At 47.6% G+C, this 27,786-nt stretch overlaps 1 protein-coding gene across 19 annotated transcripts in view; it reads left to right on the top strand.

Annotated features, from left to right (window-relative positions):
• Positions 1 to 27,786, top strand: part of LOC111860396 (disks large homolog 1-like) — a 135,736-nt gene that overhangs the window by 103,091 nt on the left and 4,859 nt on the right. For 10 of the 19 annotated variants that reach the window (XM_072699497.1, XM_072699495.1, XM_072699491.1 and 7 more), the window contains 11 exons: positions 822 to 966; positions 3,524 to 3,650; positions 9,318 to 9,474; positions 10,032 to 10,134; positions 17,333 to 17,447; positions 21,804 to 21,980; positions 22,741 to 22,807; positions 25,230 to 25,329; positions 26,763 to 26,804; positions 27,291 to 27,341; positions 27,519 to 27,620. In XM_072699497.1, coding sequence (XP_072555598.1) covers positions 822 to 966; positions 3,524 to 3,650; positions 9,318 to 9,474; positions 10,032 to 10,134; positions 17,333 to 17,447; positions 21,804 to 21,980; positions 22,741 to 22,807; positions 25,230 to 25,329; positions 26,763 to 26,804; positions 27,291 to 27,341; positions 27,519 to 27,620 — 1,186 coding nt within the window. Of the gene's footprint in view, positions 1 to 821; positions 967 to 3,523; positions 3,651 to 9,317; positions 9,475 to 10,031; positions 10,135 to 16,154; positions 16,310 to 17,332; positions 17,448 to 21,803; positions 21,981 to 22,740; positions 22,808 to 25,229; positions 25,330 to 25,563; positions 25,598 to 26,762; positions 26,805 to 27,290; positions 27,342 to 27,518; positions 27,621 to 27,786 lie in introns of those variants that run through there. The other 9 variants (XM_072699493.1, XM_072699494.1, XM_072699507.1 and 6 more) reach the window with 4 other exon arrangements.

Here is a 27,786-nt window from a genome sequence, read left to right as displayed (position 1 = left end):
GTCTCTGTAGGTGAACAGGTCTTTGGTTTATATGTCTTTCTTTGTATGCCAGTCTCTGTAGGTGAACAGGTCTTGGGTTTATATGTCTTTCTGTGTATGCCTGTCTCTGTAGGTGAACAGGTCTTTGGTTTATGTCTTTCTGTGTATGCCTGTCTGTAGGTGAACAGGTCTTTGGTTTATATGTCTTTCTGTGTGTGCCTGTCTCTGTAGGTGAACAGGTCTTTGGTTTATAATGTATGTCTTTCTATGTATGCCTGTCTCTGTAGGTGAACAGGTCTTTGGTTTATATGTCTTTCTGTGTATGCCTGTCTCTGTAGGTGAACAGGTCTTTGGTTTATATGTCTTTCTGTGTGTGCCTGTCCCTGTAGGTGAACAGGTCTTTGGTTTATATGTCTTTCTGTGTGTGCCTGTCTCTAGGTGAACAGGTCTTTGGTTTATATGTGTTTCTGTGTGTGCCTGTCTCTGTAGGTGAACAGGTCTTTGGTTTATATGTCTTTCTGTGTGTGCCTGTCCCTGTAGGTGAACAGGTCTTTGGTTTATATGTCTTTCTGTGTGTGCCTGTCTCTGTAGGTGAACAGGTCTTTGGTTTATATGTCTTTCTGTGTGTGCCTGTCCCTGTAGGTGAACAGGTCTTTGGTTTATATGTCTTTCTGTGTATGCCTGTCTCTGTAGGTGAACAGGTCTTTGGTTTATGTCTTTCTGTGTATGCCTGTCTGTAGGTGAACAGGTCTTTGGTTTATATGTCTTTCTGTGTGTGCCTGTCTCTGTAGGTGAACAGGTCTTTGGTTTATATGTCTTTCTGTGTGTGCCTGTCTCTGTAGGTAAACAGCTCCTGCCTTGAGGAGGTGAGCCATGAGGAAGCTGTGGCCGCCTTGAAGAACACCCCCGATGTTGTGTACCTGAAGGTGGCAAAACCCACCAGTGTCTTCATGAGCGACAGCTTCATCCCGCCTGACGTCACCAACTGTGAGTTCCCTTTGCCTGCTTCTCCCAGGCCACTGCCAGCGCTCTACCCTCCTGGCTGTAGACATCGCCACTTTGGCCATCTGTCGCCACAGCACCCAATGGAGCCTCCTTCATCATTGTTCGGATTTAGTTACCGCAGTGACTGTTACATTATTTACACAGCTGAGGGATTTTAACACCCATTTCATGCCAGCTAATGCGTTTGGTGCGGGTAACAGCTGATGGCAGTCCAGAATCAAACAAAACATCAACAAGCGGTTTGGGTTTGGAGGGTTCCTGTCGTGTTTAGAGGAATGTTAGTGGACTGCATTATCTGAGCAGCGGTCGCTGATTATGGTCAACTGTTCCAGGCATCTCCCATGCAACTTTAAATCTCTGCTTTTATTCTCCTGAATGCATTTTGAGTGAAGGTCGTATCTGTGTACTTTGTGTCAGACACTTCACTAGCTTTTTTCTTCATCATTAATTCCAGGGTGTCCCCGGCCTCATGCCTTGTCCTTCCTGGAAAGGTTTCAGGATCTACCAGATAAGGGATTGCGGAAGATGGATGGAATAATGGATAGGAGTGTTTTAAATGTCCCTTTTTCCCAAACCTATTGCTTGAGTTACGGTGTACAGAAATAGTGTTATAGAGTGTAGAGTTGTAGAGTGTAAACAGCGCTCATCATTCAGGCTGGCGGATTGTACTTAGTGAGTGAACCTAAACAGAGATGCGCTCAAATCGCTTTGTGGGCCAGCTGCAGTTTACTAAGTCGCCAGCATGGAGCTCTAACAGCATGTAGATGGGCCGCCATATCGATCACGCTCTGGGATGAAAGGTCAGCGCCGTAGCGTGTGATCTGAGCCGCAGCGCTGCGCTCATGTGTTGCCTGCATGACGCTTTCACCAAAGAAAACGCACCCTTCCGTGGAGGAGGGGGGGGCACCAGTAACGGACCTGCGTGCCTCCCCTAAAGTGACTGCGATCTCCTTATGGACCAGCGTGTCACCTGTGAACCACACGACCCCTGCATCCTCCATGATGATTAGCAGCAGGAGATGAATAATGAGCTTTTTTAAAAATTGGGACACACTATCCAAAAGCAGACCTCTTTCACTTTCGTTGTCAATGACCAAATTACGAAGTGTAATTAATTTCCTATCGGTTCAGAAATGTGGTTTTGTGCTTAGACTGCGGACGTGCAACATCCATCAGTCAGGCCATGAATTGCTTACAGCACAGCATGAATCACTCAGAGGCTTGGACACCCCACCTCCCCCAGTAGGGACAGAGTAAAATGACATGTTTATAGGACGATGAGGAGGTCTTGCAGCTGAGCCGTCTCAGGCTTCCACGGGAAACAAATGACATTGGCTGACATTGGTTGAGGCTGCGCACTTTGTGGTGCTGTGTGGTGCGACACTACATGTTCCTCAAGTACACTGTACATCCAACAATCAGAAGAGCGCCCCCACCAGGCGATACTGGGTCACTGTGCTGGCTCAGTTAGCATTGTCGATATTTACCTATTTTTTAATAACTCTTCAGCAGTCCGGAAGCTGGCTAAATGTTGGGTGATCATGGATCCCGTATGGGGATGCTGTCATCTGGGTCTCAAGGCGTGAAGGACAGGAAAATTAAATCACGAATGGGGTCACGCGGTCTCCCCCCCCCCCCATCCCCAACCCCACTAGCTTGTCCATGTAGCAATAAATCCAAGTAGGAAGGAGACGATATGTGTAATGTTGGCTGCACAGCGACTCGCGGCTCTGCGCATGCGGTGGGAAAGCATGAAAGTCATTTCATTAAGTGTTTGCAGAGACACGCCCTGCCGGATTAAGGCTCACAGAACCAATTACGCAGCTGATCCTCTTGCAGTGCGCTGCCCCAGCCGGAATAGCTTTGGGTATGATGAGCGTGATGCTGCCATTTGGCAGAAACAAGCTGTTATTAATGTCAAATGAGGAGACTGTTTGTTCTGTGGATCGATTACGGGAGAGTCAGATGGGGCCGACATTGCAGACGGGCTGGACTGTATGGGTCCGGGCGAAAAGGGGAAAGGGGTTGCCAGATTTGATGATAATAATAATAATAATAATAATACATTTATTTCAAAAACAAGTGCTGTACGTGACAAACAGGAATACACAGTAACACTATATAAGAGGACAATTACAAAAGAAGAAGGCAGCAAAAACAGTAAAAGCAAACAAATGAACTGAAAGATGTAAAGGACAATAATAACACAGCACAATAATAGATATAAAACTAAGAATAATAAATATTTAAAAGGTAGATTCGTGTAAAGATGTCAACACACGAAAAGCAGAGTAGAGTGTATGCGACGTGTGCTTATGTTTCAGGGTTCCTTAGAAGAATATGATGCCCTTTTCAAACACACGGCTGGAAATTAAATTAAATTATATTTGTGCCAGTGTCACCAGTAAGGACAATATGGTGCTGTATGTCCCTGTGGTGGGAACCCTGCTGTACAGTTAGCCTAGCCCAGGCCATGCTAGTTGTCAGTGACATGTGCAGCGTAAGCGGGCTGGTGAATATCGATCTGATCTCCTTTCAGCCTATTCCCAACACCTGGAGAACCATATCACCTCTCCCAGTTACCTGAGCCAGCCGCTGGTGTCCAGCTCGTCTGGCCGCTACTCGCCCGTCCCGAAGAGCGTGCTGACCGACGAGGAGATCACCAGGTAAGCTGTTCTCCTCTGTGTGGGAGACAGAAGATGGCAGGAAGAGCAGAACATGTTCATAATGCTTCTGTGATTGTATACATGCATCATCTGCAGACTGTTTACCCTAAAAATACGCTGCCCAGGTATGATAAATGATAAATGATCTGCCCTACTTACCACGTATGGCAAACTGATAGCTCTGACAAGTAAAATATATTTCAATGTCAGTATTTTAAGCCTGAAGTATCTCGTTACAGCCTACTTATGTCTGCCTTTAAACACAGCAATCAAATAAAATGCCACATAATTGATAACCGCTTCGCCTGCCCAGATAATCGTTTTTCTCAGATTTTTCCCCAAAGTGTAATTTAATGCACCACTGAATGAATGAAATGTCCACATTTCTGTCGTACCCCAATCTACGCTGTGATTAATGTGTAGCCCCTGGCAACTGAGTCAAAGTTCAGTCGTTCTACTACCGTCACAAAAACAGACTTTCCTTGCCGATGGTCTGTTAGTTAATCCTGCCCGGACCAGCAAAGTATGACGGAAATATGGGGAGAAGTCATGAGACAAATGGGCTTCGAAGCATCTGATGAGGATATCTGTGGGCGGGGGGGGGGGGGGGGGTGTGGGTGGCAGTGTGCTTAGCATGCAGTGCGGGGGCCTCTGCCAGTGCTCTGCCTAATGTGCTGAAATGGACCTCTCTGCCCCCCTATCCGTTTTAATTCAGCCATGATATGGAGCTGCCTCTCCTTGGCGAGGGCGGCTGTCAGGCCCAGGAAATGGGATGCAATTAAAAACCTTCTTCGGCTGAACCTGAGTGGCAACAAAGCCAGTCTGTGGATGAGGGAGACTGGATGTGTAAGGTGCCCTTGGCGTGCCTGGTGTAAGGTGCCCTTGACGTGCCCGGGTGCCCCCCTGGCTGCTCCGTTAGCTGGCTACTGGAAGCTGGCACTTGCCTTTTAGGGCATATTTAGTGGATTTGTGTTTAATTTTTGTTTTTCTTCGTAAAGCTGACCCGTGAAAGCCGCTATGATCGGCCTGAGCGTGAGCAGGGGGGGAAGCAGAGGACAGATGGCGGCAGCCTAGATAAAACCTGCTTTTTGAGGGGGGGGATGGGATGGTGATGGGGACTGTAAGCAGGCCCCGGTGGACACACATCCGTGACGGCTTGCTCAGTCTCAGCCCCCTCTAATGGATGGATCCCATCAGGGGCCTGGACCGCGCTATCCGGCTTAAGACCATCGGGGTCAGTGCAGACCCCCAGCAGGGCTGTCAGTTTGCAGAAGCAGCGAGGAGCCGAGGAGCCAGAGCTGCACGCCGCGTATTTACTACATAGATGTGTGAAGAATGTCCTTTTAATCTTGTCACTATACTGGTCAGTCCAGTCCTGTGAAGAAACCAGTGATCACTAGACTGGTTCATAATTTGAAAGGAATAAAAAAATACTATGTCTCTAAATGTAGAGTAAGGATTATTATTTAAAATTGAGAATAGGAGAGAATATGCTTTTTAAAATAAGCATATAAATCTCTTCGACGTGAAGACATGGTCTTTCCTGTTCACCATCTGTCTTGTATTACCCTTGTGTGCTTCATCTGAATAGCTTCAGGTGTTCACTTTCGGTGTATAGTTACAGAAATAGCGTACAGTGCGTATCATGCCCTTTGCAGTCGAACAAAGCTCGGTGCTGCCCTCTGGGGACCAATCTGTGAATTACCGGTGCTGCCCTTCTTGTCTCCATTAGTTTGCCCTTGTAGTTTATTACCATATTATAAAAAGATCATCCCTGGGTTTCTCTGACTTGTCTCTCTACACCCTTGTGGTCCCGCAGTCCAACGTGACTCCAGTGTTCTTTGCAATAAATGCAGACGCTGCACCGCAAACATAAATTCTTATCAGCGATGTAAATATTTTGAAATATTTAATGCTCAGTGCTGCACGATATTTATCACCAGCTGATGAGGCTACGGTTGTGAACATGACTTCCGTGAATCTGGAGCATGTAATTTGCCCCTAGCGACAGAACTGAAGTGGCTTATTTACAGCAGGCTGTGAGTGGTGTGTGTTAGTGTGAAGTGTGTGTGCTGTCTGTGTGTTAGTGTGAAGTGTGTGTGCTCTCTGTGTGTTAGTGTGAAGTGTGTGTGCTGTCTGTGTGTTAGTGTGAGGTGTGTGTGCTGTCTGTGTGTTAGTGTGAGGTGTGTGTGCTGTTTGTGTGTTAGTGTGAGCTGTGTGTGCTGTCTGTGTGTTAGTGTGAGCTGTGTGTGCTGTCTGTGTGTTAGTGTGAGCTGTGTGTGCTGTCTGTGTGTTAGTGTGAGGTGTTTGTGCTGTCTGTGTGTTAGTGTGAGGTGTGTCTGCTGTCTGTGTGTTAGTGTGAGGTGTGTCTGCTGTCTGTGTGTTAGTGTGAGGTGTGTGTGCTGTCTGTGTGTTAGTGTGAGGTGTTTGTGCTGTCTGTGTGTTAGTGTGAGGTGTGTGTGCTGTCTGTGTGTTAGTGTGAGGTGTTTGTGCTGTCTGTGTGTTAGTGTGAGGTGTGTCTGCTGTCTGTGTGTTAGTGTGAGGTGTGTGTGCTGTCTGTGTGTTAGTGTGAGCTGTGTGTGCTGTCTGTGTGTTAGTGTGAGGTGTTTGTGCTGTCTGTGTGTTAGTGTGAGGTGTGTCTGCTGTCTGTGTGTTAGTGTGAGGTGTTTGTGCTGTCTGTGTGTTAGTGTGAGGTGTGTCTGCTGTCTGTGTGTTAGTGTGAGGTGTGTCTGCTGTCTGTGTGTTAGTGTGAGGTGTGTCTGCTGTCTGTGTGTTAGTGTGAGGTGTTTGTGCTGTCTGTGTGTTAGTGTGAGGTGTGTCTGCTGTCTGTGTGTTAGTGTGAGGTGTGTGTGCTGTCTGTGTGTTAGTGTGAGGTGTTTGTGCTGTCTGTGTGTTAGTGTGAGCTGTGTGTGCTGTCTGTGTGTTAGTGTGAGCTGTGTGTGCTGTCTGTGTGTTAGTGTGAGGTGTGTGTGCTGTCTGTGTGTTAGTGTGAGGTGTGTCTGCTGTCTGTGTGTTAGTGTGAGGTGTGTCTGCTGTCTGTGTGTTAGTGTGAGCTGTGTGTGCTGTCTGTGTGTTAGTGTGAGGCGTGTGTGCTGTCTGTGTGTTAGTGTGAGGTGTGTCTGCTGTCTGTGTGTTAGTGTGAGGTGTTTGTGCTGTCTGTGTGTTAGTGTGAGGTGTGTCTGCTGTCTGTGTGTTAGTGTGAGGTGTGTCTGCTGTCTGTGTGAGTGTGAGCTGTGTGTGCTGTCTGTGTGTTAGTGTGAGCTGTGTGTGCTGTCTGTGTGTTAGTGTGAGCTGTGTGTGCTGTCTGTGTGTTAGTGTGAGGTGTGTCTGCTGTCTGTGTGTTAGTGTGAGCTGTGTCTGCTGTCTGTGTGTTAGTGTGAGGTGTGTGTGCTGTCTGTGTGTTAGTGTGAGGTGTGTCTGCTGTCTGTGTGTTAGTGTGAGGTGTGTCTGCTGTCTGTGTGTTAGTGTGAGGTGTGTGTGCTGTCTGTGTGTTAGTGTGAGGTGTGTGTGCTGTCTGTGTGTTAGTGTGAGGTGTGTGTGCTGTCTGTGTGTTAGTGTGAGGTGTGTGTGCTGTCTGTGTGTTAGTGTGAGGTGTTTGTGCTGTCTGTGTGTTAGTGTGAGGTGTTTGTGCTGTCTGTGTGTTAGTGTGAGGTGTGTCTGCTGTCTGTGTGTTAGTGTGAGGCGTGTGTGCTGTCTGTGTGTTAGTGTGAGGCGTGTGTGCTGTCTGTGTGTTAGTGTGAGGCGTGTGTGCTGTCTGTGTGTTAGTGTGAGGCGTGTGTGCTGTCTGTGTGTTAGTGTGAGGTGTGTGTGCTGTCTGTGTGTTAGTGTGAGGTGTGTGTGCTGTCTGTGTGTTAGTGTGAGGTGTGTGTGCTGTCTGTGTGTTAGTGTGAGCTGTGTGTGCTGTCTGTGTGTTAGTGTGAGCTGTGTGTGCTGTCTGTGTGTTAGTGTGAGCTGTGTGTGCTGTCTGTGTGTTAGTGTGAGGTGTTTGTGCTGTCTGTGTGTTAGTGTGAGGTGTGTCTGCTGTCTGTGTGTTAGTGTGAGGTGTGTGTGCTGTCTGTGTGTTAGTGTGAGGTGTTTGTGCTGTCTGTGTGTTAGTGTGAGGTGTGTGTGCTGTCTGTGTGTTAGTGTGAGGTGTTTGTGCTGTCTGTGTGTTAGTGTGAGGTGTGTCTGCTGTCTGTGTGTTAGTGTGAGGTGTGTGTGCTGTCTGTGTGTTAGTGTGAGCTGTGTGTGCTGTCTGTGTGTTAGTGTGAGGTGTTTGTGCTGTCTGTGTGTTAGTGTGAGGTGTGTCTGCTGTCTGTGTGTTAGTGTGAGGTGTTTGTGCTGTCTGTGTGTTAGTGTGAGGTGTGTCTGCTGTCTGTGTGTTAGTGTGAGGTGTGTCTGCTGTCTGTGTGTTAGTGTGAGGTGTGTCTGCTGTCTGTGTGTTAGTGTGAGGTGTGTCTGCTGTCTGTGTGTTAGTGTGAGGTGTTTGTGCTGTCTGTGTGTTAGTGTGAGGTGTGTCTGCTGTCTGTGTGTTAGTGTGAGGTGTGTGTGCTGTCTGTGTGTTAGTGTGAGGTGTTTGTGCTGTCTGTGTGTTAGTGTGAGCTGTGTGTGCTGTCTGTGTGTTAGTGTGAGGTGTGTCTGCTGTCTGTGTGTTAGTGTGAGGTGTGTCTGCTGTCTGTGTGTTAGTGTGAGGTGTTTGTGCTGTCTGTGTGTTAGTGTGAGGTGTGTCTGCTGTCTGTGTGTTAGTGTGAGGTGTGTCTGCTGTCTGTGTGAGTGTGAGCTGTGTGTGCTGTCTGTGTGTTAGTGTGAGCTGTGTGTGCTGTCTGTGTGTTAGTGTGAGCTGGGTGTGCTGTCTGTGTGTTAGTGTGAGGTGTGTCTGCTGTCTGTGTGTTAGTGTGAGCTGTGTGTGCTGTCTGTGTGTTAGTGTGAGGTGTGTGTGCTGTCTGGGTGTTAGTGTGAGGTGTGTCTGCTGTCTGTGTGTTAGTGTGAGGTGTGTCTGCTGTCTGTGTGTTAGTGTGAGGTGTGTGTGCTGTCTGTGTGTTAGTGTGAGGTGTGTGTGCTGTCTGTGTGTTAGTGTGAGGTGTGTGTGCTGTCTGTGTGTTAGTGTGAGGTGTGTGTGCTGTCTGTGTGTTAGTGTGAGGTGTGTCTGCTGTCACGACAGACATGGAGTCAAAAGCATGTCGTGCAAGAGCAGGCGAGGAGGGTGCAAGGCTTAAAATAAATGTAAATATGAATGACCATCACCAGTATCAGCAATGGTATATTATTATTATTATTATTAGTTGTGCTGTCATTGTTGATTTTGTTGTTATATCAATAACAATAATATTTTATATTCAGATGGTAATATTAATAATAATCAAAATTTTGATTCATGTTTGTAGCTAAAAATGTATAAAACAGTGCACACAAAATTTATAGATCTAATGCACTGACCTTCAAGTCCTGCCACAAATTGGAACGAATTAGCTGTGATTCCAAAAATGTCCACTTGAGGGAGTAAGGTGACAATGCTATAAAAACAGAGCGTATGCAACCAGATGTTTCAGTGAGTTTTCTCGTAGTTGAAAACGGGCAGATGGATGACCTGGACATCAGTCGTAGATTTACTGTTATTTCATACATTAAAATGAAAGTGTTTGCTGTAGTCGCAGGTTCTGAAGTGAACGTGCTGCTTTGGGCCTGCAGGGAGCCTCGGAAGGTGGTGCTGCTGCGAGGCTCCACTGGGCTGGGATTCAACATCGTAGGTGGCGAGGATGGAGAGGGCATCTTCATCTCCTTCATCCTGGCTGGGGGTCCGGCGGACCTGAGCGGGGAGCTGAGGAAAGGAGATCGCATCGTCTCTGTAAGAGTCACCGTGGCCTGGACTGCCCATTCAGAATAAGGCTGTTGTTGGCCAAAAGTGCATATTAATGCTTATCTGTGTGTTCTGATAGGAGCCCTGGTTGTACCTGGCTTCCTCTGTTCTCCAGATAATAATTAAATGGAGATGTACCTAGTTTGTCTACTTTACTCTTCGTTCAGAATCAAGTCCTGAGTATGTATCATAGTACACAGAATCAGACTAAGAATTCTAAGAAAACTAAGAATATGTGTTCACTGCAAATGTCTAGGGTTGCTGACTCTCATGCATGTGGCATGACACACATGTGCGCAAGACATCTTACAGCAAATCTGTATTATTCCATTATAAGCCTAACATTAGCTACATCCAAAGTTTTGGAGTAATTTGCAAACCCTACAGACGATTTACAAGGAAATAAAACTATTACTTGCATGTAAATGCATGTGCATGTTGTATGCAGACAGCTGACCGAAGTTGGCAACTCTGGAAATCACACACAGGATTGCCACAAGTGTCAGATGCAGTGAAATGTTGTCCCTCTATTCCATAACATGCAGGTGAACGGGGTGGACCTGCGGGGGGCCACTCATGAGCAGGCGGCAGCAGCACTGAAGAACGCTGGGCAGACCGTGACCATCGTGACACAGTACCGACCCGAGGGTGAGTGGCGACCGCCCTGATGCTCGGTCAAGCGGTGACCGTCGTGGTGCAGTACTGACCCGAGGGTGAGTGGCGGCTGTCCTGATGCTGGGCAGACCGTGACCATCGTGGCGCAGTACTGACCCGAGGGTGAGCGGCGGCTGTCCTGATGCCGGGTCAGGCGGTGACCGTCGTGGTGGTCAGCTGGACGCCTTGCAGACGCATGAAGACACTGGTGTGAATGGTGATGCATCTCGGCTGCAAATGCAAACAGGGCCTTTGAAGTGTTAAGTGTCTTAATTCAGACATTTAATTGCCTGATGAATTACCTGTTGATTCAAGTTAAAAAATAAAAAACTTTTAATGTCATCCAATAAATATTCGCATAAATTACATAAATTTGGCTTGAAGGACATTCAAATATAAGCTTGAAAACAATATTTTAATTCAATTAAAAAGTATCAGCTATGACTGAAATGCATTTTTCCAACTGTATGTTGCAGTGCGTGGTGTTGTAGCAGTTTTTGTGATATATTTTATGTTATGTTAAGCAATGAGCCCACGGTAGCTAGGGTATCTGAAAATGGCAGCCGACCGCAGGGGCTCTCTGCTGCAAGCTTTGCCTGTGCTGGTTGCTGAGATGTGAATGATTATCTCCAGGAGCCCCATTCGATCCTGCGCCGCCTCCAGCAGCAACTGCAGTAGTATGTGGCCTCAACTCCACGCTGTTTGATTGCATACTCAACTCGCGCTGCATGTGAGGTCTCAGGTCTTCTGTTAACCTTTGTTCATTTTTAAATGATGCGTTCCATTAGTCATTTGACGTGTTCCTGTAGCGCCTTTGTTCTCGGAGTGCCCTGGCCTGGCAGTCAGCGCTCTCGCTTTTTCTCGATGTCTTCAGTGTCACGGGCATGCGCTGTCCGCACACTTACGTAAACGCCATTTGGCCCGCACAGCACTCAGCCGGGCCTGTTCCTGCACCCTGACTCCCACACGCTGGACGGAATCTGCTCAGCGGCATAGATCGCTGGTCCTTCTCTTGCCAGTGCAGCACCCCCGCCCTCCTCTCTCAGTGTCAGTGGGCACAGCCACCTTGTTTATGAGTGAGAGGGACAGGCACAGCTCAGATGGCTCACAGACAATGTGACCCTCTAGCGAGGAGCCGCGGATGTGGCTGCAAATCTAATTAAATGCTCTGGAGCTTGGCCGGAGCTCCCCCCCCCCCACCACCACCGCCCGTACTTCCTCTGCCCGGCCACGCGGCGCCTTCGCTCGGCCCCTTGACGCTGGCACCCGTGCCTGGCACGCCGGCTGCGGCTCCATCACGGCGCACTTCCGGCCAGCGCAGCGGAGCCGGAGCCCCCAGCCGGGGCACAGATTACAGGAGCACATGGCCGGCCGGGCCCCCCACGCGCAGGCCGGAGGTGGGGGCATCTGTGCTCTCTGGCCAGGCTTAAACAAGACGGAGTTCTCCTGAGGCGCCGGGTGCCACACCAGGGCTATTTTTATAGGCAATTATGCAGCAAACAACACGGTGGTGAAGTACCGCACTCTGCAAATAGAGGAGTGAGCCTTATGTTGGTATTCGGGCAAAATTACCCGCAAAATGGGCTTTTGCTAAAATCAACTCTTCCTGTTTCTCTTGTGCTCCTCTTTCATACCCTTACTGACTGGTAAACAAAGCAGCATTTTTGTCTTAGCGCTCAGTTGCGTGTTGCTGTTGCCCTTTCTGTCTTAGCACTGAAGTGCTCAGCAGTGTGTTCCTGTTCCTGTCGCCCTTTCTGTCTTAGTGCTAAAGTGCTCAGCTATGTGTTCCTGTTGCTGTTGCCCTTTCTATCTTAGTGCTAAAGTGCTCAACCGTATGTTCCTGTTCCTGTCGCCCTTTCTGTCTTATTGCTGAAGTGCTCAGCCATGTGTTCCTGTTCCTGTCGCCCTTTCTGTCTTAGCGCTGAAGTGCTCAGCCGTGTGTTCCTGTTCCTGTCGCCCTTTCTGTCTTATTGCTGAAGTGCTCAGCCATGTGTTCCTGTTCCTGTCGCCCTTTCTATCTTATTGCTGAAGTGCTCAGCCATGTGTTCCTGTTCCTGTTGCCCTTTCTGTCTTAGCGCTGAAGTGCTCAACCATGTGTTCCTGTTGCCCTTTCTGTCTTAGTGCTAAAGTGCTCAGCTATGTGTTCCTGTTGCCCTTTCTATCTTAGTGGTAAAGTGCTCAACCGTATGTTCCCGTTCCTGTTGCCCTTTCTGTCTTAGTGCTAAAGTGCTCCGCTATGTATTCCTGTTGCTGTTGCCCTTTCTATCTTAGTGCTAAAGTGCTCAACCGTATATTCCTGTTCCTGTTGCCCTTTCTGTCTTAGTGCTAAAGTGCTCAACCGTGTGTTCCTTTTGCCCTTTCTGTTGCTTGTTTTCCTTTTTAGTTAGCATGTTCCTTTACTAGCAGATGCTTTTCATGTGAAATGCCTAATAGCCTTCAATGTTCCTTTTGGTGTAAACTTTACTGGAGCAATTTTGTTACAACAACAGAGCTTGTGCTGTTATTTAAGGTCACAGTGTTACATCCCAGAAGGTAGCTTTGCCCCTGTATACAAATCAGTGTACATCTCTGACTAAAGTAACTAAAATATTTAAACATTCTCTCCAAATCCTTTTGTTTGTGGGTTGCTGTTTGGGCTATCTGTTTGCAAACAGGTCAAAGTAAAACCAACACAGAAATACTTGTAGTGATGTATTAAAGCAGATTAGCTTTGCGAGAAAGCTGGTGCTCCAGGCGTTCTGAAATTACAGGTACATATACAACTGCAGAATAACAGAGAGCTGGGAGCGTGGAAGTGGACTCCGTGGAACCTGGCCAAGCCGAAGGATGGTCATGCCGACGGCATGTGGGCTGGTGCTCCTGCTACTGGAGGGTTGCTGTGAGCTCTCAGCTGTGTCAGTGCCTGCTTCCTGCATTGACCTCACTTCTGTGAGGGTAACGGCTGAGCGTACGAGGGAGTCTCAGTGACGGCTATCCTGTCACCAGTGGTAATCGCTGGGCCCGTGCAGTCTGTGTCGGCGTTCAGATGGTAACGGATTTCACGCAGGGCTTGCAGATTTCAGGTCTGAAATTGACGTGAGCCACACTGTGCTGAATGGAATAGGGCCTCACACATCGAAATGTTCTCTCGGCGGCCAATCAGCCTGCCCTGTCTCAGAGTGTGTGTGGTGCCTTTACAAATACTGTGCATTGCTTAATGGCATCAAGCATTCCTATATTAAGTCCTGTTCTCATGATAAATTACCAAGTATGCGTACGTTATGCATTGTGTAAACTCCTGCACACGCAATGTTTCCTTACATCAGGAATCTGCTGGGAAACAGCCTTGGCATGAACATTGACAAATATGCTCATAATACCTCGTTTGATCGATGCAAATGTATGCACAGCTGTGTGCACCTTTGTATTGATCTGGTTTATAATCTGTGTGTGGCTGCTCGTTCTCATTCCTCTGAGAAGACAGCGTAGCGTCTTCCTCCTTGCAGCTCACTTCTCATTTCCGCCACCGGTTGTCACTGTCCCGACCCTTTAGAAACTCTCTCGATTTGCCTTTTGAAGGAGCTAGCGCTGGTACCCCTCCCGCCATCTTTGGGGATGGGGATGGGAGAGGGCCTGGGTGGGAGGGCCCGGGGTGAAGTAATTTTGTCCCAGGCTCAGGATTTATGTGTGCTGGACCTGCTGGTAGGCTCATTACCTTTCTTTAATTGAAAATGGTGCCATGTGATGTAGTCATACTTCACTTTAATTATGATGTTCTGGGTAAATGTCAGTTTTTATCATATTACATTTTTTATATGATTTTTTAATATACCCCTTTTAATCATGTTCATTTTGACCCTGAGCTACTTTAGGTTTGATTTCATTTATTTGTTTGGGTAACTGAAAATGTCAGTCTTCCTATCTTCTTGCTGGAAGGGCATTAAGTGTGATGATTTTGTTGTTGCATTTGCTGATCGTTCCTTTCAAACTGTTTTACTTTAAAGTTAATGGTTCACGTATTTGGAAATATAAGTTTGGAATTTCCTTGGCTTTGTTTCAGCTACACACAGAGTGCACACATCGCCAATATTAAGGATAAAATTCCAGAGCTATTGCACCACACGCCTTCAGTCCTGGAACACTGCAACGCAAATGCTACTGCAGGAAAGAGACTGTTCTCTACAGTGACATCAGGAGCAGTTTCTGAACATTTTGAGTGTTGCTATGTTGTGTATGGATTCTTCCTTAGGCTTTTAAACGTGACCCAGAGAAGACACAGGCACACTCTGATGTCAGGGAGTCGTTCCTTTGGGCCTGAACATTTGTAGCAGAGGCTGCCGGGATTGGACATGAGGTTTTTTTGTGTTTAGTCTCTCCGCAAAGTAATATTATTCAACTCCAGAGTGCACAGTTCAGGCATGATGCTCCTTTTAGGCTTATAACTAATTACACACTAGGAGTCACACGCTGGGAGCAAGGCATGATGGATCTGTTATTTACACAATGACACTGACACACTGGGAGTGAGGCATGATCGACCTGTTATTTACACACTGGGAGTGATACACTGGAAGTGAGGCATGATGGACCTGTTATTTACACACTGGGAGTGACACACCGGGAGTGAGGCATGATGGACCTGTTATTTACACACTAGGAGTGACACACAGGGAGTGAGGCATGATGGACCTGTTATTTACACACTAGGAGTGACACACAGGGAGTGAGGCATGATGGACCTGTTATTTACACACTAGGAGTGACACACAGGGAGTGAGGCATGATGGACCTATTATTTACACACTGGGAGTGACACACTGGAAGTGAGGCATGATGGATCTGTTATTTACACACTAGGAGTGACACACAGGGAGTGAGGCATGATGGACCTGTTATTTACACACTAGGAGTGACACACAGGGAGTGAGGCATGATGGACCTGTTATTTACACACTAGGAGTGACACACAGGGAGTGAGGCATGATGGACCTGTTATTTACACACTAGGAGTGACACACAGGGAGTGAGGCATGATGGACCTGTTATTTACACACTAGGAGTGACACACAGGGAGTGAGGCATGATGGACCTATTATTTACACACTGGGAGTGACACACTGGAAGTGAGGCATGATGGACCTGTTATTTAAACTTTGTTGGTCTGGCTGGCTGGAGATGAAGGGGCCCACACCGACCCCACTGGAATGGGGTTCAATGTCTTATGTGTCCTTGGAGCTAACAGAACCCCCCTCCCAGGAGGTGCTGAAAGTCCCAGCCGGGAAAAGGGCGTCTGCTGTGTGCCAAGCCTCTCTGGCGCCCCCTTTGGGCTGCTCTTCCTTCTTTCCATGGCTGTTACGAGATTATTCTGACTCTGTACGTTACCTTTGTGACGACTTACAGCCTTGTGCTCTTAGAAATGCTGCAAAGCCAGCGGCTCTGAGGTACGCCTCAGACGTTCTGGTGGAGTAATTTGATTATGGGATGTCATCCCTACTATACAGATATCCCAGTGCCTTCATCTTACCCCCCTAAAACAGCAGCTTTAGCAAGGACATAAAAGAAAACATTTCGCTGCAGCAGCTTCCCAGACATTCAGCACAGATCGTATCGAAATGAAAGTTCCCAGCACCCGTTAAGTGGACACACTGGAATGAGGCATGATGGACCTGTTATTTACACACTGGGAGTGACACACTGGAATGAGGCATGATGGACCTGTTATTTACACACTGGGAGTGACACACTGGAATGAGGCATGATGGATATTTGCTCTGTCGGTGCAGTGCCTCCATCGCTCGATTTCGGCTCCCTAAAACGCCGTGGATGGTTTATGAATTAGAAATGCCTTTAAAAGCCCAGCACTCCGGTGATGCCTAGAGTGCCGTCTTCAGTATCCAGGCTCTCCGCTCTCGCTCGATGCCGAGTCAGGCTGCATCACTGTGTCAGACCTTGAGCGGGGGTTGGGGGGGAGGGAGGGGAGGAGCGAAGAGGGGAGGGGGATGCCCAGGGGGTGGGCATTGTGCGGCGGAGCCTCTTAGCGCCTCTCGCTGCCGGTCCAGCGGTGCTCAAGGCTTCGGCGTATCGTGACGGTGAGCCTTGCCCGCTGACGGGTCAGGAAGAGGCCGACCGGCCAGCAGGGAGACGCTGCAGCTGGAATCGCAGTCACCCTCCACCCTTAACGGAGGAGCGTGTGAGTTACACCGGCGGGTGACGATGGTGGAGGCGGGTGGAGTTTGTCACGGGAGTCAGGGCTTGGTTGTGAGTGCGCACGACTTCGCGAGCTGCACCGTGACACCGCCGCGGACCAGTGGGTCTTTAGTGAGCGACTCGGGCATGGAGCCGCTGTTCGTCTGTCTGCAGTGCACACTGCGCTATGCATTCTCTGTGTCTCACTGGCATTCTCTCAAAGTTGCCTGAAAGCTATGAAATGCTTAAAGAAAAGTTTGTTCCAGTACTTTTCCATTATTTTTTGGGTTAAAACCATACTTAGGGACTCGTACACAGTTTTATGCCATTAATAAATACTTCTCTGTGATGTACTTCAAGTCGGTTTCTTTTACTGATTCGCTTGAGGGAATCAGCAAACTTCTCTGTTGTTACTTGCTGATTTCGCTCGTTTATTCTCTTGTAGGGGATGCGCATGATTGTTCTGAAGTTTACCATTGATTTTTCTTCAGACGTTGGTTTTATTTCTATCAGGGAAAAATACCTTGTTGTGGATTCAAACTCATCTCCACCTTTGTTTAAAGCAAAGTTCCCTCTAGGTCTCTCATGGGAAATGAGATGCATTCGGTGCAGAAAAAAAAAAAGCTTTTTTGTAAGCTTGCTGCATATATGGGCATGAATGGATCTTGGGGTTGAAAGCTTAGCAGTGCAGCATTGCTGATATGATATTTTCTCCAGTTATACTGACTCAGCTGGTCTCGTAAGGCAATTCGGATGCCTCTGGTGGAGGTGAATAGGGTTAGTGCTGAGGAAGTAAGGAGTTTTCAGTAATGCAGTGTTTTCGCTGATCACCGTCTTCCTGTGTGTGAGTCCTGATGGAGCGTGAGGTTGGCGGGTATCAGCCAGATGAATCCTAATGCCATGAGTCTGCTGTCCTTTCTGTTCGGTGGCTGCTGTTGGCTTTGTGTGTGCGCGCTTGTCTGTGTGTAGAGCAGTCCGCCTTCCATACCTGTTTACACGCCGATGCTCTCCCGTGTGTTTCTTGCAGAGTACAGTCGATTCGAAGCGAAAATCCATGACTTGAGGGAACAGATGATGAACAGCAGCATCAGTTCAGGGTCCGGCTCGCTGCGGACTAGCCTGAAGAGGTCAGTCTACGTCAGGTAGGTCCCCCGCAGGGAACTGTCTCTCGTTGCAGCATCAGCTCTCTTACGGTGTATATTCTATGGCAGTGTTTCCCAGTCCGGTTCTCGCGGACCCGGTCCACGTTTTTGCTCCCTCCCGCCTATCTGCCAGACAGTCTACATTTCTGGTCCTTCCCAACTCCCGGTAGACTGTCTGCGGCTCCCCGAGGACCAGACTGGGAAACACTGTTCTGTGGAGCGAGAGGTAACTACTATCAGGGAGCTCCTCGTGGCTGTGAACTCAGAACACACACGCGTATAATCCTGCACCCATCTAGCGACTGCCCTTATCAAAACACGGCAATCGTGGATTGTTGCCATATGTTAGCCTTGGGTTTGGTAAAACCTCGTTTTAACATTCAAGCTGTTGTTTTGGATCGTCCGTAACCAAAGGCAGTGTCTTAGTCTGTTTCCCTTCTATACCATAATGCACAGCCAAGCCCAGGTGACTTGTGTTTCTCTAAAGAGACCCGCCCCCCCCTCTCTGGCTGTCCCTGTGAAATCCTGCTGATTCCCCAGCTTCCATTACCCACTGCCGCAGTAAACTGACACCACGGTTAGACAATGACTGTCTGACCTGAGAACAGTCTAACGGTGAGAGGAGACGCCCATGCGGGCCTTTTGGACCGGGTCACCCGCGCGCGCCTTTCGGGCCGGACCCGGGGGGACCCATAGAGCCAAAAGAGTGAAGGGAGCACCTTCTGTGGCCAGTTGTTAACCTTAACACGTGGCGGGCAATGCCAAGCAGAACTCCCTGCTACTCAGGAGAAAAATGGATGTACCCTGCTGGGGATTTCTCTTGTGTAGGGCTGCCTGAAGGGGGCGCCAGTTTAACCTGACAGCTTTACAGGATGCAAATGGCAAGGGCGCAATAGCTGTTTTTATGCAGCAGTTAGGAAATCTGCCTAGCAACAGATTCCAGCAAGCAGCGCACCAAGGAAGTAGCTATCGGTCACGTGACCTTTTTTGGCCAGTTTCTGCTATATCCTTCAAATGAATATAGATTATTATACAGTCATTATAAGGGCAGTTAGCTAAGATACAGGAGACAGCGCACTCAGTAATAGCGAGCTGTTTTCCACTCTGGAGCTCACAGACGCATTGTCAGTTTTTGAAGGGTCTGTAATAGACAGACAGCTGCTGACATATTAGGGCTTCAGACGTACAGTAGCATCTCCACAGGGGATGGAAATGGGAACAGAGAATGGGGGGGTGCCCGGAGCCATGTTAACCCCCCAGAGGGTGCGATCATTCCGGCACATTCTTAGAGGAACCCAGGTGTTTCATTAAGGGCGACCGCTGAGTGCAGCCTGTCGTGCACCTCCAAATCACGCCCCCGAGGTGTTGCACTCCCCCCGAGAAGAGCAGCGAGCTGTCGGCGACCTGCCCGAAGGTGCCATAGTGACCTTTGTGCGACTGGTGACATCAGTTGTACACCTGACATGGCCCCTTTAAATTTATTGGGATGCTTTATATTTGCGTTAACTCATGTGTTTAAAGGGATGTGTGGTGAAAGGGATGTGGGAGCGATGTGTGGTGAAAGGGATGTGGGAGCGATGTGTGATAAACGGGATGTGGGAGCGACGTGTGGTAAATGGGATGTGGGAGCGACGTGTGGTGAAAGGGATGTGGGAGTGATGTGTGAAAAGGGATGTGGGAGCAACGTGTGTAAATGGGATGTGGGAGCGACGTGTGGTGAAAGGGATGTGGGAGTGATGTGTGAAAAGGGATGTGGGAGCGACGTGTGGTAAATGGGATGTGGGAGCGATGTGTGGTGAAAGGGATGTGGGAGCGACGTGTGGTAAATGGGATGTGGGAGCGACGTGTGGTGAAAGGGATGTGGGAGCAATGTGTGGTGAAAGGGATGTGGGACTAATGTGTGGTGAAAGGGATGTGGGAGTGATGTGTGGCTCGGTGGATTACAGCATCGTTCCTGTGATCGCATGGTCGCTGGTTCAAATCCCTGGATGAGAATAGTGATGTCATCGTTGGACCCTTGAGTAAGATCCTTAACCCCCAATCGCTCCACCGACTATGTGACTCTACTTTCTCAACGATGTGCACTTTGGAATAAAAAAAAAGGTAAAAAACCATCAAAGTAGCCAGTTAAATTCCAGGGCATAAACATATGGATTTTATAAGTTGCAAAACAATGTTGCATTTACAACAGAAACTTCAGCTCTTGGTGTCAGAGACTGTTAGTATTTAATCTCACTGGCTCATAATCACTGCAAAGCCTAGCGAAAATATATTTGTCCTTTGAAATGCACTTTTTTGGGTTCTGTTAATTTCACAGATAGTCGGATTGCCCGTTTTAATCTGGTTCAAATGTGCTCCAAAAATATCTGCCACATAAATCCTGATATGAAGGTACAGTGAGCAATCCCACAAAGTGTCACCTAATGTGATTAGTCCAAGAGCTGGTGGACTTTGAAGCGATTAAAGCTAAACTGAGTCATTGAACTATTCCAGGCTTTTTAGTGATGGATACTTAGGAAATCCTGAAGTCATCAGTTTGGCTACTTATTCTCAGTGTCACGGGGGGGTCGGAGGGGCAGCTGACCCTGTCCCCAGAACCCAGGCGTCGCTCTCACCTCTGTATGTGTGTGTGTCTGAAGAAAGGACAGCAAAATGGGGCGAAAACATATTCCTATGTACCTGCTGTCATACAAATGAAAAAAAAAACCTTCATTTTTGTTTTAATTAAGGGGGTTTCAGTGCTGTCTGTCCATCTAGGTTGTTATTTTGGAAGTTATCTAGTTTTGGAGATATCAGCCCTAGACATGTCGGTCTTCTCTTGAGTATATTGGGACTGAATGGCATTATTTCTGTGGTTCATAAAGCTCTAAAACATTCATTTGAATTCAACAGCATTGTCTCTTACCAGAAATCATGACCCAGTTACTCATGATAATCCACAGACTTTGTAGTGAGGAACTGTTTTCTTCGACCAGACTCCACACACCAGTCATATCACTGTGTAGAAGATATCGCCGGACTGCTGGTGCTCGTATCTTCTGCACACAGAGCTCCTAGACAACTCCAAGCAGAACCACCACTTCTGTCCAGAATGAGGAGGATTGTGCTGGACCTTCATTTTACCTTGTGGTCCTCTCTGAGTGTCCATCTTCTGGAAGGGTGCTGGTAGAGTGCTCAAACCTAGGGGGGGGGGGACACGGTTTGACACAGCAGGTGGTGATTCTAGTAATTCTACTTTGGAAAGCCCAGAGACATATCAGTGTCGTGTACTGTGAGATGTTTTAATGTATTCAGAGTATATTCCCGTTCATTCAGTACAGTGATTTGCACCTCCACATTCAGGCAGATGATAAGAAGACAAGAGGAACTCGTATAACGTCACATGTCATGTCTCCTTCGAACTACCGCTGAGATCTTGAGACCTTAACCTTGTTGAAAATTTAGGTATTACAGCAGCATTTCAAAAGTTATCTCTACGCTGTATGAAAAACAGCGCATTTCTGGTTAAAAGTAAGAGCTGTGATCCTGTGATTGAAAGCTTGTTTTTAACTTCTGGAAGTCATTAGAGATATGTAATTGCTCAGGAAGGGAGCTGAAGCTATAGACTCTTAAGAGGTGACGGGAAGATCTCTATAATTAAAAAAAAACAAAAGGAAATCTCTGATTAGCAGAGCACTGAAGAGACTGAGGTCGGCTAGCACTGGGGAGGAATCTCTCCAACCAGTGATGGCTGTGAGGTGGGGTTATGTACTCTAGGGGGCGTTATTTAGTCAATACACAGTAAATTATGTGGGCTTAAGTACTCATCAAATGGCGTCGATTTTAATTAATTTACAAAGAAAGCAGCATTTTTATGACCCCAGGGAATATAATCACCCCGTGGTTTATTGCCCCCCGACTCTGATGTTTATTTAAGCTTTTTTTTGTTTCTTTTCTGTAGCAGTTGACTTTTTTTGCCATCTTCCCCTCCAGCAACCCTGAATTGCATGAGCTTAGTTTTTGTAGTTTTGCTCTTTCTGTGTTATTTTTTTGTTAGTTTTTATAATAGCGATGTAGGAACCTTGCATGTGATGGGCCTCTTCGTTCCAGGTCTTTCCTGAAATGCAGACACAAACGTCAGCATCCTTCTTGGGGTTTGGGGAGTTAGTTCCGCTACACCACAAAGCGGGGGGAGTTGGGGCGCACAGTGTGTCATAGCTTCACCGATGTCTGTGTCTTTCTGTCTGGGTCTGCTCATGTGACCTGAGTGCATCCTTGCCTCTTAACCCGGCTGCCTCACTGACAGCACTGCCTCTTAACCCGGCTGCCTCACTGACAGCACTGCCTCTGTGTGTCTCTCTGGGCTTCTTCCTCCAGAGCCTTGTTTGACTACGACAGGACGAAAGACTCCGGTCTTCCAAGTCAGGGCCTCAACTTCAGATTCGGGGACATCCTCCATGTGGTGAACGCCTCCGATGACGAGTGGTGGCAGGCACGGCAGGTGACCCCCGACGGGGAGGTGGAGGACGTCGGTGTCATTCCTAGTAAGCGGAGGTTGGTATCCAGGAGCTACACTTCGTTGAGTCTGTATCGCGGAACGCGGCACAAGTAGCTGCCTAACTGGAAAGGGATCTGTTTCTAAACCCGTCTGTGTCATCGTCTTGTCCTGATAAACAATAAACCAAAACGATTAACCAACTCACTGGCCAGACTCGTTAAAGCGAACAGGACGGCCCAAAGTGCAAAAGTAACAGCTCAGTACAACGGTGGCGTGAAAAGGGTTTCTCTGAATTTACACTCCTCTACCCTGTAAGCGAAATGTAATGTAATGTACAATGTAACAATGTAATGTTATACAAATAGAATTCAATTGAACTTCTTTATAAAATTACAAAGCTGTAAACCAAAACTAAAATCTACCAAAAAAACACCAACAGTTATTAGAAGATTAATTTTTTAAACGATTGCTATTTCCCCTCAAGGTTCTTAAAAGTGTTTTTTCATGTTCAGTACTGTTTAGCAGTGGTATTTCATAAAACCTTGATAGTGGTTTGTTAGCCGTTTGCAACCTTCTGTCACGCCTGTTGGCACCTAAGCGCTTCTCCCATGATCCCATTGGATTTTGTATGGGAATAAACTGGACACTGGTCCTCTCAGGGCTGGGGTCTGAATCCGGGCTTTGTCAGGTCACGCACCTCAGCACTGGGCACCTCTCACATCCCTGATATCTACCGTCATACGTGCAATAAACCTCTAATTAGTGAGCAGCCCTCTTCAGCAGATTCCATTCACGGCCTCGTCTTTCCCTCTGCAGAATGGAGAAGAAGGAGAGGGCCAGGTTAAAGACGGTGAAGTTCAACTCCAAGTCTCGGGACAAATGGGTAAGCGTTCCTGTCAGCCCTCCTCCCAGCTTTGTGCGTCAGGGTGCAGGGAAGCTCGCCGCTTTGGAGAAGCTCAAGCACGTTCTTCGCTTAGCGGCTTGGGCGGTGGTGATGTAGTGGGGTGCTGTTATACTGTATAAGTGCGAAATATGGTTCAATGTCAGACTCTCACACTCTGTGATCCCTGGCTTACGAGGGTCCATGACTTTACGTTGGGAAAAGGTTTTTCACTTTCAGTACATTATTCAATAAATTACACGAGATATTCAACAATTTATCATAAAATAGACTTTGTGTTAATGATTTTGCCCAACTGTAGACTAATGTAAGTGTTCTGAGCCTGTTTAAGGTGGGCTAGGCTAGGCTTTGATGTTTGTTAGGTTAGGTGAACTGTATTAAAATGCATTTTCGCCTTACGATATTTTCGACTCACGATTGGTTTGTTGGAATTTAACCGCATTGTAACTTGTAAGAGGCTGTATATATATAAAAAAAAAAAACTTCAAAACCTCAAAAATTCAAGTTTCATGTTATATTGTTACTTGTTCTGAAGAACAAAGTGAAATTCTTCTGCTCCAGTTGCAGAGTGGGGTATCAGAGAATAGCACAAACTGGACTGTAATAGTCTTTTGATGTCTCTTGTTTTGTACTAATTTAATGCAGCTACAGTACAGTTACAGGTACCTAGTACTGACATTTGCGATTCTTGTACTTTGTGCGTAAGAAGTGTATAGAGAATGTTTTTGGTTTAAATAGAAAATGCTGTATGTTCTTCCCCAGATGTTATACCTAAGGATGCCACTGCTCATTGTAGTTAATCTACGCCTCCTCTTCCAGTCATGTGACAGCACTGAACGTGCTAATCTGTAACGCTAACTGCAGCTTGTCAGTGCGCAGTCAGGCCCCGGCCTCCTCGTGGCTGTCCCACACGTCAAAGGGCAGCCGCGCTTGCCATTGATCCCGGACTGCTCTTTATCCGCACTCCTCCGTCTCCTCTTTGCTTTCTCCCGCTCCTCCTTTCTGACCCCGTCTCCTCCTGCCTGCGCTGTTCGTTCTGTGAGCATGTTCCCGGCATCCAGCCGCCTGACAGATGTTCACTGCGTCTGCGCAGGCTCTGCGGTGTGACGGTCACTGACGTTAATCCGGGTTGATGGCTGCGCAGGGCCCCTTTCATGCCAGCTCTGCTTAAAAGGTTCTCCAGGCAGCAGCACTTCAGGCCATTTTCAAGGTGCTCTTAAAGTATCTGCATAAGCTGCTACTAGAAGCAGGGGCTACTGAAAAGCCCATTAAGCCCCCGGGCGGAGGTGCAGTCTTGCTGCTTGTTCTGAATCTCAGCAACGCTTTTTCCTCACTCCGTCAGGCCAGGATGTCAGTTCTCGCCCATGTCAATGAGCCTTTTAGAGCTGGGTGTGCAGGAGACTCACGCCCCACGCAGCTGAACATGCGCATCTCTGGGTCATGTCTGTCCGCTCTGGAACGTCTGCCATGTCCCTCTTGGTTTCTCACGATTCTCAGACGCTTGCAGACGCTTTTGAGTGGGGGGGTTAATCAGATTTGGATAGTTTTTTGGATGTCCTTAATGCACCATTCAAAAAACTTGAATTTTTTTTTATTGGACACAAAATCCACCCCCATTCAACTTTGCATTCGAAGTAAATAACTCCTTAAAAGCTGTGCATGAATGATGTAGGTAGCCGGCATCCCATAATGCTCTGTCCTGGAGACAGCCTCCTGACTGACAACCCCCCCTCCCCGCCCCCCTTGCTCGCTCCACCTCTTCTTGGCTTTGGTCTTCTCTCCTTCATGTTTTTTTTCTTTCATTTTTCATTTCATTTTTCCTGCTCATTCTAAAGTTTTGATTTTGGGGTGTCAAGGTTTATTCTATACATCACTGACATTTTGAGCATTTTTGACCGAAACATTTTAAAAGACCCCAGTGTCTGCGTTACTATGCATTCACAGGAGTTTTACTTACACAAAACTGTTCTGAGGGCAGAACAAAAAATGACGCGTTCAGGGAGATAACCAATCAGATTGTAGAGGATGTGGGTCCAGGCAACGAGGGGTGGGACCAAGACATCTGATTGGTTAGTCTCACCTCCACTAATTGTTTGGACCCACCGTCATTTTTCGTTCTGCCCTCAGAACATCTTTGTGTCCATAAAACTCTCATGAGCGTTAAAATACAATAAACATTTTTTTTTACCTGGGTACTCAAAATTGGCAGCAGTGCCACTGCCATGTTCCTTGTGCTGGCAGTGTGCTGGCAGTGCGCTGGCAGTGCGCTGGCAGCGTTAGTCACACCTGTGCATTTCCGGTGCTCACACTGTCAGTGACGGGGTCTCTGGGCCTCTGCTTTTTCGTTCACGTCGTTTTAGATCCCCTCCCCCCTTTGTGTTTCGCCCCCCCTTCTCTTCCTCAGCAGTCAATCAATGAAAAGCGTAAAAAGAACCTCTTTTCCCGAAAGTTCCCTTTCTACAAGAACAAGGACCCGAGCGAGCAGGAAACCAGTGACCTTGACCGTAAGTAGCCTGGTCAGACGTAGGAGTGGTCAGCCCCCGAGGTGTTCAGGCCCGGCTTCCGCGTCGCCCGGTCAGGGCCTGGGCTCCCCAGGTTGGGGGGGGCTGTGTGTGGGTTCCCGGCCCCTCAGCCTCACGGTCCGCTCCAGCTACAGACCCCTAGTATCCTCCTGTAATGATGATTCTTCTGTGGTTGTTTCTCCTGCTCGCTTGCTCACGGCGACCCCTCCCTCACAGGAGATCCCAGACGACATGGGATCGAAAGGCCTGAGTAAGTCAGTCTGCCCTCCGCAGCACCCCTTCGGCCCCCGGTCTGCCCCATTCCTGCCCTCGTCATCATCTTTGGTTTTTTTGTTTTTTATTTCCTCTTCGTTGAAGGGGCTTTAACCTCCCCTCCATCTGGTGCGCTCCATCTGTAGTACATCAGGTCATCATTTCCCTGCGGTGTCCTTCATAACGCACGGCAGCTCGCTCTTGGGGTTCCTGGTTCTCAAGCTCTCCCTCCTCCTGATAGCTCCTGCTGTGTCGTTGGTCTGGTGTTAGGGGGGGTTTGTGTTTTTACAGCATCTTGGGTGCGACTGAAGAGACTGGCAACATTTTCTGGTAACACTGCTTGGCAGTTATAGTGACAGAAACACTGCAGTGTGATGCCACACAAAGCACACTCAGTAACTGCAATGTAATGCAGTGCACTGTGTGACATCTATAACCTGGGGCTCAATCAGGGAATTAAAGTTCACCATCTAAACGGCGACACACATAACACGTGGATTCTGCCCCGCCTGGCCATTTTTAAATGGTTTTAAATTACTAAACTGAGCAGCTTATCAGGAAATGCAGTCAGAGAGTAAATACGCTGTTTCTGGAATAGCGGCTCCTCACTGAAACCCTGTGCCACTGTCTGGCTTGGGTCCCTGTTATCGTGCCGGTTAATGTTGCTTAGGTGTTAACAGCTAAAGGGTTCTGTGGTCACTTCCGTAGCCTTGCTTCCGAATAACTGAGGGGCAGCTGCGTGACCAGTCCCCTTTTTAAATCAAAATAAGGTCACTTTTTAGCCTTATTTATTTAGAGCAATTCCCATAGACTATAACTGAAACGATCCCATATTCACCCTGATACAGACATTAATATTTGTGTGTCATTTTTAATGCATTCGCTGCACTTTCTTTTCCAAAATATATTCAGAATTCATGAAGCTACAGCAAAGATCTGTATCATATTTCATTCAAGGACCAATCTAAATTTAATCTGGTGTTCAGCGGGTTTAGAATGGCTGACGCTTGCGCTTTATTCACCAGCGACAGTGAGTAAAGCACAAGCGTTTCACAAGCGCTCACTGGCAACCCCTGCTGGTGTCTTTTATTTTGCACGCATCGGCTGTGACCTGCAAACTGCTTTCTGTGTCTGTGCTCATGCTGTTTTTGTTATCATTTCAGAGCATGTAACCTCTAATGCCAGTGATAGTGAAAGTAGTTACCGTAAGTGTGTGCACCATTTTACTGCCCTCCCGCCTTCCCATGAATCCTGTCCTTTTACCTCGTTGTCAGTCCTGGGTCCAGTCACTTAATTTGTCTGCATTTTCTGTGATATGTCTTAAGGAGCAAAACACGTAGACTGTGTTTGTATTCTCTGATGTAAGACCATGCACTGATTTAATAAAAGGCTTGGAAGAGATGCATGACACACCTCAGTATATTTCCAAGGTCAGGCTGTTGATGACACTATTTATGGACATTTTTAAGAAAGGAAAATGCCTTTGGAGCAGTTTTTAATTAGGCTGTTTGCTCAGATTGACTTTACCTTCCTGGTGGGAAGCCTCGAAATAACGTATCGACCTTTGTGAGACACACATGATAGTGACACAACAGAAGGTATTCTCACTAGTAAACATCACACTGGCCCACTCCAAAATGAGACACACTTCTCACTTTTGTAACGAGCTCCTGTGCTCACTCGTCTGCCAGGTGGAGTGGAAGAGTACGTCCTGACGTATGAGGCGGTCTGTCAGCGAGAAGGTGAGATCAGGACTCAGCTGACAGCTCGGTCTCTGTCCGGATAAACTCAACTCATGTTGGCATGCGGATGTGGCTTGAATTGAACTGTAAACTGCTGCAGCGTTTGGTTTAAAAGCTTAAATGGTTTAAGACTATTTTAACCGTTACATAAACTTCAATGTTTTCCTCGTCTTCCAGTGAACTACACTCGTCCAGTGATAGTCCTGGGACCTATGAAAGACAGAATCAACGACGACTTGATCTCGGAGTTTCCTGACAAATTCGGCTCCTGTGTGCCTCGTGAGTATGACATCACATGTGCATTCATCTGGCGCTTTTATCCAAGGGACTTACAGTAGAGGGAAGGGTTGTAATTTATGTTTATGTGTGCTCGCTGGGATTCAAACCCATAACTATTGTGTTGGAAGTGCAGTGCTCTTATGTGTGCAGTATCAGTGACAGTCAG

This window comes from Paramormyrops kingsleyae, chromosome 15 (genome assembly GCF_048594095.1).
Source record: "Paramormyrops kingsleyae isolate MSU_618 chromosome 15, PKINGS_0.4, whole genome shotgun sequence".
NCBI lineage: Eukaryota > Metazoa > Chordata > Actinopteri > Osteoglossiformes > Mormyridae > Paramormyrops > Paramormyrops kingsleyae.
This window is presented reverse-complemented; position numbering and strand designations above follow the sequence as displayed.